Source organism: Oncorhynchus nerka, linkage group LG20 (assembly GCF_034236695.1).
Source record: "Oncorhynchus nerka isolate Pitt River linkage group LG20, Oner_Uvic_2.0, whole genome shotgun sequence".
Taxonomy (NCBI): Eukaryota; Metazoa; Chordata; class Actinopteri; order Salmoniformes; family Salmonidae; genus Oncorhynchus; species Oncorhynchus nerka.
The window spans coordinates 44,067,460-44,085,307 of NC_088415.1; the positions used below are offsets into that span (position 1 = coordinate 44,067,460).

The 17,848-nt window shown below is 44.4% G+C and overlaps 1 protein-coding gene across 1 annotated transcript; it reads left to right on the forward strand.

Moving 5' to 3' along the window:
- The first annotated feature begins 4,653 nt into the window (after positions 1-4,653).
- On the forward strand, positions 4,654-17,783 carry si:ch211-163l21.11 (inositol 1,4,5-triphosphate receptor associated 1). Its single transcript, XM_029621180.2, has 15 exons — positions 4,654-7,093; positions 7,756-7,842; positions 7,961-8,045; positions 8,159-8,237; positions 8,540-8,612; positions 8,870-8,897; positions 9,175-9,315; positions 9,662-9,793; positions 10,043-10,184; positions 10,416-10,459; positions 10,645-10,704; positions 10,787-10,953; positions 11,733-11,879; positions 14,355-14,453; positions 17,530-17,783. Exons 3-15 carry the CDS (start codon positions 8,016-8,018, stop codon positions 17,672-17,674), a joined length of 1,287 nt encoding a protein of 428 aa, XP_029477040.1. The 5' UTR covers positions 4,654-7,093; positions 7,756-7,842; positions 7,961-8,015; the 3' UTR covers positions 17,675-17,783.
- Positions 17,784-17,848: the final 65 nt, after the last annotated feature.

Genomic DNA, 17,848 nt, shown 5'->3' on the forward strand with positions numbered 1-17,848 from the left:
TCCACACTCTTCTCGACACTGCCAGGCAGAAATATGCCGAAATGATGGGAAATTGGAGAAATGCGGTGATAAAGTTACCAATTGTCATACTTGCGTAAAAGTAATGCCTTAACAGAAAATGACTCACGTGAAAGTCACCCAATAAAATACTAGAGTAAAAATATTTGGTTTTAAATACTTGTGTAAAGAAAGGCAATGTATTTAGTAAAAGTACAGCATTTCAAGCAAACCAGATGGCACCATTTAAAATTATATTTTTTTTTTAAATTGATAAAATAAATGATTGACTGCCATGGTCACAACATCACTCAGACATTATTTCCAAACAAAGCGTTTGTGTTTAGTGAGTCAGTCAGATCACAGGCAGTAGGGATGACAAGGGTTGTCCTCATAAGTGCATGAATTGGAGCTTTTCCCTGTCCTGCTAGCCATTCAAAATGTAACCAGTACTTTTGGGTGTCAGGGAAAATGTATGGAGTAAAAAGTACATTGTTTTCTTTTGGAATGTAGTGAAGTAAAAGTAGTCAAATATTAACAGCAAAGTACAGATATCCCAAAAATACTTTTAAGTGCTTTACACCCCTGGAGAAATTACATGTCAGAGTTTGTTCCACTAAATCTTAATGCACATGTGAACAGCATTGAGTGGGCCTATAGCTAATGTCATTGTAGCTGTACACAAAACTATAGTATACTGTTTTACATTCACAATGAACAATCACCCTTAGCTATGGTCTTCTCCTCAGCAAACCAGTCACCTTCCAACTGAGCCTTTTATCCTTCCTCCACCTCGTACTTTACAGGACCAGTATTCTCCTTCTGCTAGAATGTCTCAGGCAGGGGGAACCTGCTCTGATTGTCCAGCTCCTGGGAGTCCCTGGCCCCTCATCACACACCAGTGCAGAGACAGACTGAGGGGACTATGCAAGCTTCCGAGGAGTGGTGTTAAAGCAATAGGATGGTGAACCTATAGATCCACAACCACCCTCACAGAGTGGGCTAGAGTTGGTGGTTGCACAGAGCAATAGCAGCTGTGTGGCTCTGGACTCGAAACCTGAGGGGGACTCCGGACAGCAGAGTAAGAGGAAGATGAGTCTCTTCCCTGCTGTAGAGACCGAGAGGAGCTGTAGCAGCAGTGTGGGGTCGGCAGTAGGAACGGAGGGTTTGAAAGGCCAGATAGTTAGTCGACAATCTCATCACAGAAGCCAGCAGTAGCAGTGAGTCCATGCGATGCCCTGCCTGAGCATGTAAAGGTGAGAGAACTAAAGGGCATTACAGCGTTGTAGTCTATATTCAGTCACATCAGCATTCTATTATCGTAGGAAATAGAAATCACGGATTAACTGAAGTTGATAGAATTTTCTTAGTTCATAAACCATGCATTTGTTTTTTAATGCCTTACCTCAGCTGTGTAGCTGTTTGCTGGCGCCCACTCCTGATCTCAGTCACAGCACAGCAGCCACACTCATCAAGAACCTCCCAATGAGAAAGGTCATGTTCCTCACCTCACAGTTCATTCAAGATGGGGTGTCGAGCGGAGTTCGCCTCATAGCTGCATGTCAGGCTTAAGATGTTTTTCTGATGAAGGCCAATGGCTGGCAAAATGTCATGTTTTAAACTCTGAACTAATACAATCTACAGATTTGTAATTGTGTCTGAGAGAGTTGCACCTGTATTTTCGAGTTTTGTTCCACTGGTTTTCGGGCTGCACCTCAAATCACATTGTCTGATGCCAAATATGTATATAATAATAATAATACATGGGACTTAAATAACGTTTTTCAAGGACCTAAAGTTGCTTTACAATAAAACACAAACAACCAGAGATCAAAACAACGGCAGACTAAACAGCAGTTAGAAAAAAGACAAAACAGAGAAGGGGGTACCAGTATAAGTGAATATGTACTGTATGTCTTAAATCCAATCCAATTCTATTTGTCACATGAGGATCTGAGGACCCATGCCAAATCATTCAGTCTCCTGAGGGGGAATAGGTTTTGTCATGCCCTCTTCACGACTGTCTTAATGTGTTTGGACTATGATAGTTTGTTGGTGATGTGGACACCAAGGAACTTGAAGCTCTCAACCTGTTCCACTACAGCCCCGTTGATGAGAATGGGGGCATGATTGGTCCTCCTTTTCCTGTAGTCCACAATCATCTCCTTTGTCTTGATCACGTTGAGAGAGGTTGTTGTCCTGGCACTGTACGGCCAGGTCTCTGACCTCCTCCCTATAGGCTGTCTCGTCGTTGTCGGTGATCAGGCCTACCACTCTTGCATCATCGGCAAACTTGATGATGGTGTTGGAGTCTTGCTTGGCCTTGCAGTCATGGGTGAACAGGGAGTACAGGAGGGGACTGAGCACGCACCCCAGAGGGGCACCTGTGTTGAGGATCAGCGTGGCGGATGTGTTGTTACCTACCCTTACCACCTGGGGGCGGGCGTCAGGAAGTCCAGGACCCAGTTGCAGAGGGAGGTGTTTAGTCCCAGGGTCCTTAGCTTAGTGATGAGCTTTGAGGGCACTATGGTGTTGAACGCTGAGCTGTAGTCAATGCTTTTGTCACTAGGTTAGACTACTGCAATGCTCTACTTTCCGGCTACCCGGATAAAGCACTAAATAAACTTCAGTTAGTGCTAAATACGGCTGCTAGAATCCTGACTAGAACCAAAAAATTTGATCATATTACTCCAGTGCTAGCCTCTCTACACTGGCTTCCTGTCAAAGCAAGGGCTGATTTCAAGGTTTTACTGCTAACCTACAAAGCATTACATGGGCTTGCTCCTACCTATCTCTCTGATTTGGTCCTGCCGTACATACCTACACGTACGCTACGGTCACAAGACGCAGGCCTCCTAATTGTCCCTAGAATTTCTAAGCAAACAGCTGGAGGCAGGGCTTTCTCCTATAGAGCTCCATTTTTATGGAATGGTCTGCCTACCCATGTCAGAGACGCAAACTCGGTCTCAACCTTTAAGTCTTTACTGAAGACTCATCTCTTCAGTGGGTCATATGATTGAGTGTAGTCTGGCCCAGGAGTGGGAAGGTGAACGGAAAGGCTCTGGAGCAACGTACCGCCCTTGCTGTCTCTGCCTGGCCGGTTCCCCTCTTTCCACTGGGATTCTCTGCCTCTAACCCTGTTACAGGGGCTGAGTCACTGGCTTACTGGGGCTCTCTCATGCCGTCCCTGGGGGTGCGTCACCTGAGTGGGTTGATTCACTGTTGTGGTCGGCCTGTCTGGGTTGGCGCCCCCCCCTTGGGTTGTGCCGTGGCGGAGATCTTTGTGGGCTATACTCAGCCTTGTCTCAGGATGGTAAGTTGGTGGTTGAAGATATCCCTCTAGTGGTGTGGGGGCTGTGCTTTGGCAAAGTGGGTGGGGTTATATCCTTCCTGTTTGGCCCTGTCCGGGGGTGTCCTCGGATGGGGCCACAGTGTCTCCTGACCCCTCCTGTCTCAGCCTCCAGTATTTATGCTGCAATAGTTTATGTGTCGGGGGGCTAGGGTCAGTTTGTTATATCTGGAGTACTTCTCCTGTCCTATTCGGTGTCCTGTGTGAATCTAAGTGTGCGTTCTCTAATTCTCTCCTTCTCTCTTTCTTTCTCTCTCTCGGAGGACCTGAGCCCTAGGACCATGCCCCAGGACTACCTGACATGATGACTCCTTGCTGTCCCCAGTCCACCTGGCCATGCTGCTGCTCCAGTTTCAACTGACCTGGGCCCTAGGACCATGTCCCAGGACTACCTGACATGATGACTCCCAGTCCACCTGGCCATGCTGCTGCTCCAGTTTCAACTGTTCTGCCTTACTATTATTCGACCATGCTGGTCATTTATGAACATTTGAACATCTTGGCCATGTTCTGTTATAATCTCCACCCGGCACAGCCAGAAGAGGACTGGCCACCCCACATATGCTCTCTCTAATTCTCTCTTTCTTTCTCTCTCTCGGAGGACCTGAGCCCTAGGACCGTGCCCCAGGACTACCTGACATGATGACTCCTTGCTGTCCCCAGTCCACCTGACTGTGCTGCTGCTCCAGTTTCAACTGTTCTGCCTTATTATTATTCGACCATGCTGGTCATTTATGAACATTTCTACAACATCCGCAGAGTACGACCCTGCCTCACACAGGAAGCAGCGCAGGTCCTAATCCAGGCACTTGTCATCTCCCGTCTGGATTACTGCAACTCGCTGTTGGCTGGGCTCCCTGCCTGTGCCATTAAACCCCTACAACTCATCCAGAACGCCGCAGCCCGTCTGGTGTTCAACCTTCCCAAGTTCTCTCACGTCACCCCGCTCCTCCGCTCTCTCCACTGGCTTCCAGTTGAAGCTCGCATCCGCTACAAGACCATGGTGCTTGCCTACGGAGCTGTGAGGGGAACGGCACCTCAGTACCTCCAGGCTCTGATCAGGCCCTACACCCAAACAAGGGCACTGCGTTCATCCACCTCTGGCCTGCTCGCCTCCCTACCACTGAGGAAGTACAGTTCCCGCGCAGCCCAGTCAAAACTGTTCGCTGCTCTGGCCCCCCAATGGTGGAACAAACTCCCTCACGATGCCAGGACAGCGGAGTCAATCACCACCTTCCGGAGACACCTGAAACCCCACCTCTTTCAGGAATACCTAGGACAGGATAAAGTAATCCTTCTCACCCCCCCCCCCCCCCCCCTTAAAAGATTTAGATGCCCTATTGTAAAGTGGCTGTTCCACTGGATGTCTTAAGGTGAACGCACCAATTTGTAAGTCGCTCTGGATAAGAGCGTCTGCTAAATGACTTAAATGTAATGTAAATGTAACATTTGAACATCTTGGCCATGTTCTGTTATAATCTCTACCCGGCACAGCCAGAAGAGGACTGGCCACCCCACATAGCCTGGTTCCTCTCTAGGTTTCTTCCTAGGTTTTGGCCTTTCTAGGGAGTTTTTCCTAGCCACCGTGCTTTTACACCTGCATTGCTTGCTGTTTGGGGTTTTAGGCTGGGTTTCTGTACAGCACTTTGAGATATCAGCTGATGTACGAAGGGCTATATAAATACATTTGATTTGATTTGATTTGAATAGCATTCTCACATAGGTGTTCCTTTTGTCCAGATGAGAAAGGACAGTGTTGAGAGCAATAGAGATTATTCTGTGGATCTATTGGGGTGGTATGCAAATTGGAGTGGGTCTAGGGTTTCTAGGATAATGGTGTTGATGTGAGCCTTGACCAGCCTTTCGAACCACAGAGACTATGGTGGTCTGCTTGAAACATGTTGGTATTACAGACTCAGTCAGGGACAGGTTGAAAATATCAGTGAAGACACTTGCCAGTTGGTCTGCGCATCCTCGGAGTACACATCCTCTATGTTTGAGGTGCTGTCCCTCCTGTGTCAGACTACTTCTCCCATACTGTTTCCCCTAGCATGTCTTTTCCCCCTCTGAACCCGCCTCACACTGTCTAGTCACAGCTGTAACGCTACTCCAGGCCTACCTGCCTCGGTTCTCTGTCATTTTTATTAGGTACACCAATCTAGAAACAGGTCAGACCCCCTTAGCCTTCAGAACAACCTGAATTCTTTGGGGCATGGAAACATTGCTCAATTGGTATTACACCACCCAGCCTGTACCGTTGACACCAAATAGGATGGGGCCATGGACTCATGCTGCTTACGCCAAATCCTGACTCTGCCACCAGCATGACGCAACAGGAACCAGGATTCATGGGACAAGGCAATGTTTTTCCAGTACTCAATTGTCCAGTGTGATCACGTGCCCACTGGAGCTGCTTCTTATTGTTTTTAGCTACGAGTGGAACCCGGTGTGTTTGTCTGATGCAATAGCCCATCCGTGACAAGGACTGCCGAGTTGTGCATTCCGAGATGCCATTCTGCACACCACTGTCGTACTGCACAGTTATTGGCCTGTTTGTGGCCCACCTGTTAGCTTGCCTGATTCTTGCCATTTTCCTTCGACCTATCATCAATGAGCTGCTTTTGATCTCAGGACTGCCGCTGGCTGTGTTTTTTGTTTGTCGCCCCATTCTCGGTAAACCCTAGACACTGTCGTCCGTGAAAAGCCCAGAAGGCCAGACATTTCTGAGATACTGGAACCTGCACGCCCGGCACCGACGATCATTTGCACATTTCAATCGAACAGTAACTGAATGCCTCGATGCCCGTTTGCCTGCTTTATATAGCAAGTCACGTCCACGTGACTCACTGTCTGTAGGAGAAAACCATTTTTGTGATTGGGGTGGTGTACCTAATAAACTATATATGTATATAGACATAAAGTACCAGTCAAACGTTTGGTCACACCTACTCATTCCAGGGTTTTTCTTTATTTTTTACTAGTTTCTACATTGTAGAATAATAGTGAAGACATAAAAACTATGAAATTACACATGGAATCATGTAGTAACCCAAAAAAGTGTTAAACAAGCTAAATCTATTTTATATTTGAGATTCTTCAAAGTAGCCATACTTTGCCTTTATGACACCTTTGCACAAAGAGAGCTAGAGGTGTCAGTCACTAAACCTTGAGTCCCCTGTGCTCGTGTCCGAGTCACCAATGGTCGAGTCACAAGTACCTATGGCAGAAGTGCTCGAGTCCTGGTCCATGTCTCAGTCACTGCGTCCACATTAACTCAAAATAAAGTTATTTACACAGTCGGATATATTGTAGTGGCAAGAGGAATTTAGTCAATAAATTGTTTGGTATCCATTTTCCTTTCTTTCTGTGCCGACAAATGGTCATGTTAAAAGGGCCCCGTTCGTTGCAAAACGTTCTCGAATGTTGCCTATAGAAATTCCATGAATGGAGCCAACGTTATTCCTTACTCTACATGTCAGAGAGGCATGTTTGTTTTACATAGCGTATATCTATCTGAACGTTCCAAGACATTGCAATCCTACTGAACGCTCCCCAGGTTGTTAGCTATAGCCTTCCAATGCACGATAGAAAGAAAAAAACATAGCGCCTGTATTATGGGTCATGTCTTTTGAACGGTAATCTCTCTATCCGTTTTGCTACAGAACCTGGATATAAAATGCAGTGGGGAAAGTGGAAGGGTTGAGCGAGACTAGAAATTCAAGGACCGCCTACTTTTCTATACTCAAGGTAGAGAAAAACATAGCTTGACTGTTGTTTTATCATTGAACTCAATGCTGCTATTGTTTTTAATTTCGTAAAAGCAACTTGTGTTTCTTAACCAGACAAAATGTAACTAACTAGAAGGCTGGTGGTGACTGGTTAGCTACGGGTAAGCAAGAGAGTTGCCAGTGTGATGTGCATAATCGGAAGTGGAGCCAGGGCGAAGCCTGTCTGCCCAACAACATATCATACTCATTTGAGTGTCTTGGATTTACATTTACTATGTTATTATGTTACTATGTTGACTATGTTAGTCTATGAGACCAGGCTGCAATGCCCACACTCATTGCTTGCTCTCCTGCAGCTCCCCAGCTGACAGCCCTGATTGTTTGTTTTTACGTAACAACACACACACGCCTAAGCAGTGATTGTGTGAGCTGACACACACACACACACACACACACACACACACACACACACACACACACACACACACACACACACACACACACACACACACACACACACACACACACACACACACACACACACACACACACACACACACACACACACACACACACACACACACACACACACACACACACACACACACACACACACACTGAGCTGGTTTAGGTAGCACCTAATAGGTACTGTACTTATCCTGGTCTACTTCCCTGTCTGAGGATCTCATAATAGGATTACTGACGTCCTGAGTGTAGTCCTCTGAGACTGACAGAGCGAGTGAAGAGATCAATGGAGTAAGACAGATGGTAAGGAATTCTACTCTCTTTTTTTTCTCTCAGAGTGATATGCAGATATGCAGTCTTGTTCTTGCCTTCTTGATTATTTGACATGTATTCTACTTTCTTACTTTGGCTTTGGTCCAAGGGACAGGAAGCAGTTGTCTTTGGTCCCCATTCTCCAGTAGCATCGTTCTGCTGCTATGGTGCCGATCCATGCTATGCACCCTCAGGTGAGTCAGAGCATCTCTCTTCTGGCTATACAAACCCTCTGCTAATGATTCAGACTGTACCTAATACAGTGGGCTCATAATGTCCAAGTGAGTCAGGGTTTCTATTCTTCCAGCCTGATGAGGGGACACCTAAACAAAGTGACCAGCCGACCAAGATGCTAATCGTGCTAGACAGTGAGGACAGTGAGGAAGGTATAGTACCTTAGTGTGCCCTCTCTAGCATTATGTCATTGTTGTTATTGGGCGGATATCATGTGTGCAATTATCAAAGAATACTTTTCGTAAAAAAGGATGGAAACAAGTGTTTTTGTAAAAATAGTGAACGTGATATGAATGATAGTTTGAGCATCAACAGATCTATTGGGGACCATCCTAATGTTGTATCACTGTGAAGCGCAAGGCTCTGATCTGAGAATAACTTGGCATGTTGGTGTCTTTCATACAGAGGCCAGTTAGGAAGAATAACTTGTCACGTTGATGTCTTTCATTCATAGAGTCCATTGAAGAGCAGCAGCCGGTTACGCCATGGAATGACCTGTGTATTATAGATCGCGTAGGCTTCACCAGGTGAGGTTTTATCCGTCAGTGTGACTGACGATAACCATCACTATATTGGTAAGGATCAAGAACAGTTCGTCTCATCCCCTAATCCAGACGTGTTGTTAAAGTGGTCAAGTCCTGCAATTGGCCCCAGATATGTGTTTGGTAATGTGTTTGGTTGTCTTGAGCTGGTTCATTGGGCATCTCTCTTTCTCTTTCTTACTCTGTGTCTCTCTCCCTCTCTCCCTCTTCATCTGTCTGTCCCTCCCTCCATCTATCCACAGTGCTAAGATGTCAGAGGAACAAGTGGAGGTGAGGCAATCCGTCAGTAGTTCTCATTAACATGATGTTATGATGCATTGCGATCATAGGGATACACCTTGTGTGGGTATTGTGCATACTATCGGATTCCCCCAACCCCAGTCCCCCCCTTATGATGTTGTATGGTAAGCCTGTAACACCTTCGTTTCCCATTAAGGATCTATACAATTCTATTCTAATTTATTCGATTATTTTGTATTCTACTGTATTGTATTGTATTCTACTATATTATCTTCTATTCCGTTCTATTCCATTCTATTCTATCCAGAATGCATTCTCCCAGATTGCGCTGGCCTTTCGTAGTGACCAGTACACCCTGAAGCAGAGGCTGCAGGCAGAGGAGCATGCTAGGAACCTGGCTGAGGAGAACATCCAGCTGGAGCTGATGAGAGGCCGGGAGACACTGGAGGTATTGGAGGAGGAGGGTGGATGGGGTCCCTGCAATGAAGAAAGAGAAGTATTGGACGTTTCCCCTCTAGCCTGTTCCACTCACCAATCTCTGAGACCGTTAATCATAATAAATTATGTCTGAGCCAGAGTGAAAGTGTGAGTTAGTACCTATGAGTTAGTACCTATGAGTTAGTATCTTATTTTTTCTAATGAATATTATGACAAGCGTCAGCAGCACTGTGTCCCTGACATTGAGACCAACTTTTTTTTTTGGGGGGGGGGTGTAAGGCCTACAGCATACAATGTGTGTATTGTATATGAGGGTGTTTGTAACAGAATTTTGACTTGTCTCACTGTGTTGTCAGACTCTAAAGGCTCTGTGTCTGGACAGTATACGCAGTAAGATCCTCCAGAGACTAGAGCTGTGTCTGGATATACTGGGAGGAACAGTGGAGAGAATCTCCAACACAGCAGAGGTGTTGGGAGCTGTACATCAGGTAGTCTCTCTCACACAGACATTACTGTACAGTCTATCTAGCTCAAGACTTTGATTATGGATTGGATCAGCTACACATTATACCCCAATGACTGAATCAATGGGGAAGGACACAATCATCACACTCGTCACTGATACTTTGAGACCTGAGTAGATTGAAGCTGCTATTCTTTGTGGTTCAGTACATGTTTATATACTCTGCCTACACATACCGTATACATACTCAATGTAGCTGTACTCTGTATGGTAGGAGGCTCGTGTGAGTCGAGCGGTGGAGCTGATGGTGAGCCACGTTGACAACCTGAAGAGGCGTAATGAGAGAGACACAGAGCTGGACGAGACCAAGAAACTCAACAGGAAAATCTTCTGTAGGAACTACAGCGACCCTAGAGGTAAGTACCACCAGTGTAACTGTCTGGGTTCAAACTCTGATGTCTCGCACGCCACAAGACTGTGTTAGCCCGCTGTGCTAAAGCCTAGACTTAGATTTCAGGTCTAGGTTGTCGATGAGGTTACTTATCACGTAAGCATGGTTCACTGAACCATCAACGGTCTACCTGAATATGGCTTGGTATGTGATAGGCACAGATGCTGTTATCTGACTGGTGTATCTCTCGCTGCAGATGAAGGAGAGTTCAGGCAGAAGGACAATAAAACTTCTCAGCAGGTAGGAGCACTTCCCTGTCTTCATACAGAGGATATTAAGAATTTGTTCTTAACTCACTTGCCTAGTTAAATAAAGGTCAAATAAAAAATAGATTCACTATGTATAACATTGTGTCATAATTGTTTTTATCTTGTTTTAACCTCCAATCCCTTTCCTGTCTCTCTTCCTTCCTCTCGTTCTTCTAGTTGCACATTGGTGCAAGTCGTCGAAGGGTCAGCATAGCAGTGATCAACAAACAAGCCCAGGTCTGCGCAGTTCAAGTCCTTCCTCTCCAAAGACATGCACGCACCCACGCACACCAACTATCTGCCTATTCTTTTGCCCCAGGAAAAGAGAAAATTGGAAAGAGGGCTGCAGAAGTCATTCTCATTAGATCATGGGATAGGCAAGAAGTCACTCTCAACCCCATCTCCATCAATGGACTCCATCACAGAGTCCAACCCTTCAGTCATGGTCAACACAGAAGAGATGGATGTTCCCTTACTGGATGGCAGGTAATGTAGGTGTAAAGGACTTCACGCTGCTTGCTTAGCGAGTACCACTTCCTCCCGATTCGGCCCATACCTGGCGCAAACTCGGGACCTCTGCTTCACAAACACACATGAACGTCCTCCCTCACTCATATTAGCCTGATCGAGCCACCTCAAAAGCTAGTAATGAGGTGACCCAAGCGGGACACTTCAGGCTGAGGAGTACATTTCACACATCCCCGTGTGCTACATAGGAATATACAGTATCTTCATGCAAGGGTTAAAGGAAATGAGAATTTACTTCAATTTTCTCGCTGTAATTTTCATTTCATTTCATTAAAATTCCAAGTCAGTCTTTGAATTCAGAGAATTCAATTCCATTCAATTCCAATGTTAGGTCAAATCCAAGAATTCAATTCCCAATTCAATATTATCACCAACAATTCCACAAATGTAATTCCGTCAGGCTTTCAGGCTGATCAAGTCACTGTTCAGACAGCCTAGCTATACCGGAAATGAAATATAGAAATACAAGTTGAAATGATTTAAAACAAATACTATAGTCAATGTTTGATGCATTAATTCCATTACCTGGGATATGTAGAAATACTCAATTCCAATTCAATTCCAAAGATGAAATGTTTTACAATTCTAATTCCATGACATGAAGATTGTTGAAATTCAAATTGAATTGAACAAATTCTCCACTTCATGAGTGAATTCAAGAATTGAATTGAAATTTCTAATTAAATTGGAATTGACCCTAACCCTGCCACCAACCAAAACTTTTTTGCTGATTCAAGACCACATGAAGCCCCTGATGATAACAAACAAGCAGTCGCTGCTGATGTCCAGTCACCACCTGAACCAGACCCCACTCCAGTCTATACAGCACCCTGTCCCACTCTCACACACAAGCCAAACGAAGTGGACACCAAGAAAAACATGAGGTACAGTATAGAATTTACACATAAATAACATTTCCTGTAGCCAATACGACACCTTATTTATATGCAAGGGGAAGTCCTCAGGACTAAATTATACTGAACAAAAATATAAACGCAACATGTAAAGTATTGGACCCATGTTAAAAGATCCCAGAAATGTTCCATACGCACAATTGTTGTGCCCAAATTTGTTTACATCCCTGTTAGTGAGCGTTTCTTCTTTGCCAAGATAATCCATACACCTGACAGATGTGGCATATCAAGAAGCTTTATATGATTAAACAGCATGATCATTAAACAAAGGCGACTCTCGAATGTGCAGTTTTGTCACACAACATAATACACACGTTTTGAGGGAGCGTGCAACTGGCATGCTGACTGCAGGAATGTCCATCAGAGCCGTTGCTAGTGAATTGAATGTTAATTTCTCTACCTTAAGCCACCTCCAACATCATTTTAGAGAATTTGGCAGTACGTCCAACTGGCCTCACAACCTAAGACCACGTGTATGGCGCCGTGTGGCCGATCAGTTTGCTGATATCAACCTTGTGAACAGAGTGCCCCATGGTGGCAGTGGGGCTATGGTATGGGCAGGCATAAACTACGGACAACAAACACGATGGCAATTTGAATGAACAGAGATACAGTAATGAGATCCTGTGGCCCATTGCCATGCCATTCATCTGCCGCCATCACCTTATGTTTCAGCATGATAAATACACGGCCCCATGTCGCAAGGATCTGAACACGATTCCTGGAAGCTGAACATGTCCCAGTTCTTCCATGGCATGTTCTTCCATACTCACCAGACATTTCAGCAATTGAGCATGTTTAGGATGTTCTGGATAGATGTGTACAACAGCCTGTTCCAGTTACCGCCAATATTCAGCAACTTTGCACAGCCGTTGAAGAGGAGTGGGACAACATTCCACAGATCCCAATCAACAGCCTGATCTACTCTATGCAAAGGAGATGAGTCGAAGATACTGACTGGTTTTTCGATCCATGCCCCTACCTTTAAAAAAAAGAAAGGTTTCTGTGACTAACAGATGCATATCCCAGTCATGTGATATCCATAGATTAGGGCTTAATGAATTTATTTCGATTGACTTTTTGACTTATATGAACTGTAACTCAGTAAAGTCTTTGAAATTGTTGCATAAAACACCGGTTCTTTGCGTCAGTGAGTGGAGCAAAACTAGATTTTATTTCCCAATAGGACTCGTAAAAAGCTTAGGCCTCAATCACACCGACAGCGTCATTGCATTTTGGTTCACCAGAAGTACATTCATGAGTCAAACTGTATGCATAGACGGCTTGACAGAAATGGTAGCAGAATGTGAATGTTGAACATTAATTGCACATACATCCAGATGATGCTGCATCACATGTTGCCCAATGACACTAAGTGTGATCAAGGTGTTAGATTTGGACAATATCTTCAGGGCCTAGCGCTCAGCACAGTGTCTGCTGACAAACAAAATCATAAACTCAGCAAAACAAGAAACGTCCCTTTTCCAGGACCCTGTCTTTCAAAGATAATTCGTAAAAATCCAAATAACTTCACAGATCTTCAATGTAAAGGGTTTAAACACTGTTTTCCATGCTTATTCAATGAACCATAAACAATTAATGAACATGCATCTGTGGAACGGTCGTTAAGACACTAACAGCTTACAGACGGTAGGCAATTAAGGTCACAGTTATGACAACTTAGGACACTAAAGAGGCCTTTCTACTGACTCTGAAAAACACCAAAAGAAAGATGCCCAGGGTTAGTCACATGTCTGTAGAACTTGTTCAGTTTGTCTCCTTTGTTGAATCTTGTTATGTTCATACAAATATTTACACGTTAAGTTTGCTGAAAATAAACGCAGTTGACAGTGAGAGGACGTTTCCTTTTTTACTGAGTTTAGTTATTGCAACAATCATTGTCTGATTATTCAATAATCACGTTGAAGTCTAATAATATTCCGATATTCCGAATATTCCGATAACGTTCCAATCATCTGGCCAACACACAATAAATACACACCAAACCAATATCGAGGAAGGCGTGCAAAGGGAGGAGAACAGCTACCAGCGAAGAGGGGCACACCTTGCCATAGACGGTTACAATTTGGGTCACAGTAGAATTTAGATTACACCACAGCCACTGCCCCCGTCCCCGTCCTCCCAAGGCACACCGGCCTGTACAATCGTGAAGGGATCCCTCAAAACAAAAGGTAAAGCACAGCTTTTATAACTGGGCATGGCAGCCCTGCCATTAATTGACAATTGCCTACACCTGGCCCTGAGAGGGACAGCATTTTAACACATCAACAGTTAGACCCTGTTATACACATGTTCAGAGGTACAATAATAACACGACAATGGCACAATAACACAACAAGGAAGTGGCTAAACAAGGGCCTTTGTTGTTGTATTCTAACATGGCATGTGTGTCTGTGAAAGTTCACCTTTGGATACTCTAATAAGGTGCAGACATAAAGGCAAGGCTGCGCTGGAGAGGACGGAGAGGAGGAAAGGGAACAGAGAGAAAACAATGACACACACCGACCAATGCATCACCGGAACGTAAGTCACTTATAATCAAATCCAATTGTATTTGTCCGAATACAACAGGTGTAGACCTTACAGTGATATACTTACTTACAAGCCCTTAAAAACTTCTTCGGGATAGGGGGCAGTATTTTCACGTCCAGATGCCTGTTACTCAGGCCCAGAAGCTAGGATATGCATATGCGTGATAGTATTAGATACAAAACACTCTAAAGTTTCTAAAACTGTTAAAATAATGTCTGTGAGTATAACATAACTGATTTGGCAGGCGAAACCCCCAGCACAATCCATCCAAGGACTTTTTTGTTGTTGAGGTTGTTGTTGAGGTCATTGTGTTTTCCAATGCTTTTCTATGGGAAACCTGATTTATTAGGGCCCAGATTGCAGTTCATATGGCTTCCACTAGATGTCAACAGTCTTTAGAAATTTTCGATGTTTTTCTTTTGAGAAATGAAGAAATAGTCCTATTCTTTCCATGTGTCACTCTGAAACAAACGCGCCAAATAAATTGACATTTTTGGGATATAAACATTACATTTACATTTAAGTCATTTAGCAGACGCTCTTATCCAGAGCGACTTACAAATTGGTGCGTTCACCTTATGACATCCAGTGGAACAGCCACTTTACAATAGTGCATCTAAATCTTTTAAGGGGGGGGGTGAGAAGGATTACTTTATCCTATCCTAGGTATTCCTTAAAGAGGTGGGGTTTCAGGTGTCTCCGGAAGGTGGTGATTGACTCCGCTGTCCTGGCGTCGTGAGGGAGTTTGTTCCACCATTGGGGGGCCAGAGCAGCGAACAGTTTTGACTGGGCTGAGCGGGAACTGTACTTCCTCAGTGGTAGGGAGGAAGGAATTTATCAAACAAAACGACCATTCATTGTGTCACTGAGGCATTTGTGATTGCAAAAAGATGAAGATCTTCAAAGGTAAGGCATTTATTATACTAGCGGTATAATGACTTTTGTGTCACATTAGCCTGGTTGAAAAATGGTTTTCATGTTTTTGTATGCGGGGCGCTGTCCTCAGATAATCGCATGATGTGCTTTCGCCGTAAAGCCTTTTTGAAATCTGACACAGTGGCTGGATTAACAAGAAGTTAAGCTTTATTTTGATGTATTACACTTGTATTTATATGAATGTTAAATATTTATATTTCTGTAGTTTGAATTTGGTGCTCTGCAATTTCACTGGATGTTGTCAAATCTAATGGGATTCGAGCGTTAAGGGATCCCTATTAACCATCAATGCAGTTTTAAGACAAAGTAAAAAATAGATAAGTAAAACATTATTTAAACATTTAAGTGCAGCAGTAAAATAACAATGGCGAGGCTATATACAGGGGGTACTGGTACCAATCAAATCAAATGTATTTGTCACATACACATGCGAGTGTAGCGAAATGCTTGTGCTTCTAGTTCCGACAATGCAGTAATAACCAACGAGTAATCTAACCTAACAATTCCAAAACTACTACCTTATACACACAAGTGTAAAGGGATAAAGAATATGTACATAAAGATATATGAATGAGTGATGGTACAGAACGGCATAGGCAAGATGCAGTAGATGGTATCGAGTACAGTATTTTTATTTATTTGTATTTGTATTTTTTTATTTCACCTTTATTTAACCAGGTAGGCTAGTTGAGAACAAGTTCTCATTTGCGGGGCCTCCCGGGTGGCGCAGTGGTTAAGGGCTGTGCCATCAGAGTCCCTGGGTTCGCGCCCAGGCTCTGTCGTAACCGGCCGCGACCAGGAGGTCCGTGGGGCGACGCACAATTGGCCCAGCGTCGTCCGGGTTAGGGAGGGCTGGGATGTCCTTGTCTCATCGCGCACCAGCGACTCCCGTGGCGGGCCGCCGGGCGCAGTGCGCGCTAACCAAGGTTGCCAGGTGCACGGTGTACCCTCCGACACATTGGTGCGGCTGGCTTCCGGGTTGGATGCACGCTGTGTTAAGAAGCAGTACGGCTGGTTGGGTTGTGTATCGGAGGACGCATGACTTTCAACCTTCGTCTCTCCCGAGCCTGTACGGGAGTTGTAGCGATGAGACAAGATAGTAGCTACTACAACAATTGAATACCACGAAATTGGGGAGAAAAAGGGGTCAAATTCAAAAAAATAAAAAATAATTAAGTTATAAATTTGCAACTGTGACCTAAAGCATAGCAGTGTGAACAGACAACACAGAGTTACACATGGAGTAAACAATTAACAAGTCAATAACACAGTAGAAAAAAAGAGAGTCTGTGTGCAAGAGGCATGAGGAGGTAGGTGAATAATTACAATTTTGCAGATTAACACTGGATTGATAAATGATCAGATGGTCATGTACAGGTAGAGATATTGGTGTGCAGAAAAGTGAATAAATATAAACAGTATGGGAATGAGGTAGGTAAAATTGGGTGGGCTATTTACCGATAGACTATGTACAGCTGCAGCGATCGGTTAGCTGCTCAGATAGCAGATGTTTGAAGTTGGTGAGGGAGATAAAAGTCTCCAACTTCAGCAATCTTTTCGTTCCAGTCACAGGCAGCAAACTGGAACGAAAGGCGGCCAAATGAGCTGCTGGAGCACGTGCTACGGGTGGGTGTTGCCATCATGACCAGTGAACTGAGATAAGGCGGAGCTTTACCTAGCATGGACTTGTAGATGACCTGGAGCCAGTGGGTCTGGCGACGAATATGTAGCGAGGGCCAGCCGACTAGAGCATACAGGTCGCAGTGGTAGGTGGTACAAGGTGCTTTAGTAACAAAACGGATGGCACTGTGATAAACTGCATCCAGTTTGCTGAGTAGATATGAGATGAGTAATATAGGGTATGTAAACAAAGTGGCATAGTTTAAAGTGGCTAGTGATACATGTATTACATAAAGATGCAGCAGATGATAGAGTACAGTATGTACATATATATATGAGATGAGTAATGTAGGGTATGTAAACATTATATTAAGTAGCATTGTAAGTCAATGTGTGGGGGGGCTGTACTTTGACTTTCTCTGATGTCACTACTATGGAAGTATATTGCAATTCAACATTTATTCTTCCATACCTTATTGCCATGACAGTGACACCCAGCTTCTCTTTTTAGGTGTGGCCCTATGTGCAGAGGGCGCCCACTGGCCCCCTGGATGTGGCACTGCCGCTGGGTTGTCCTCAGTGTGTATCTGGTAGTGCTCTGCTGTGTGATACTACTGATCATCCTTTTCTGGCTCGGTCCTGAACGTCTGCTGTGAGCTTATGAGATTTAACACAAACACTTCCTGAAGGAGACAGACAAAGCACTTCCTGGTTCTGACCTGGCTTCTGATTGGTCATTGAACAGCTTCACCCAATAAACATTCCTGAAAGAATCACGTCTCAATTCTGTGATTAATCCATTTAAGTATGACAATGTCACTGTGTTGTCT

Excerpts from the sequence above, each read along its gene's own strand:
- si:ch211-163l21.11 (XM_029621180.2), top strand. The coding sequence starts at position 8,016 with ATGGTGCCGATCCATGCTATGCACCCTCAG. Across the intron at positions 8,046-8,158 it reads TCCATGCTATGCACCCTCAG|CCTGATGAGGGGACACCTAA; the intron begins GTGAGTCAGAGC and ends CTATTCTTCCAG. Across the intron at positions 10,185-10,415 it reads GAACTACAGCGACCCTAGAG|ATGAAGGAGAGTTCAGGCAG; the intron begins GTAAGTACCACC and ends CTCTCGCTGCAG.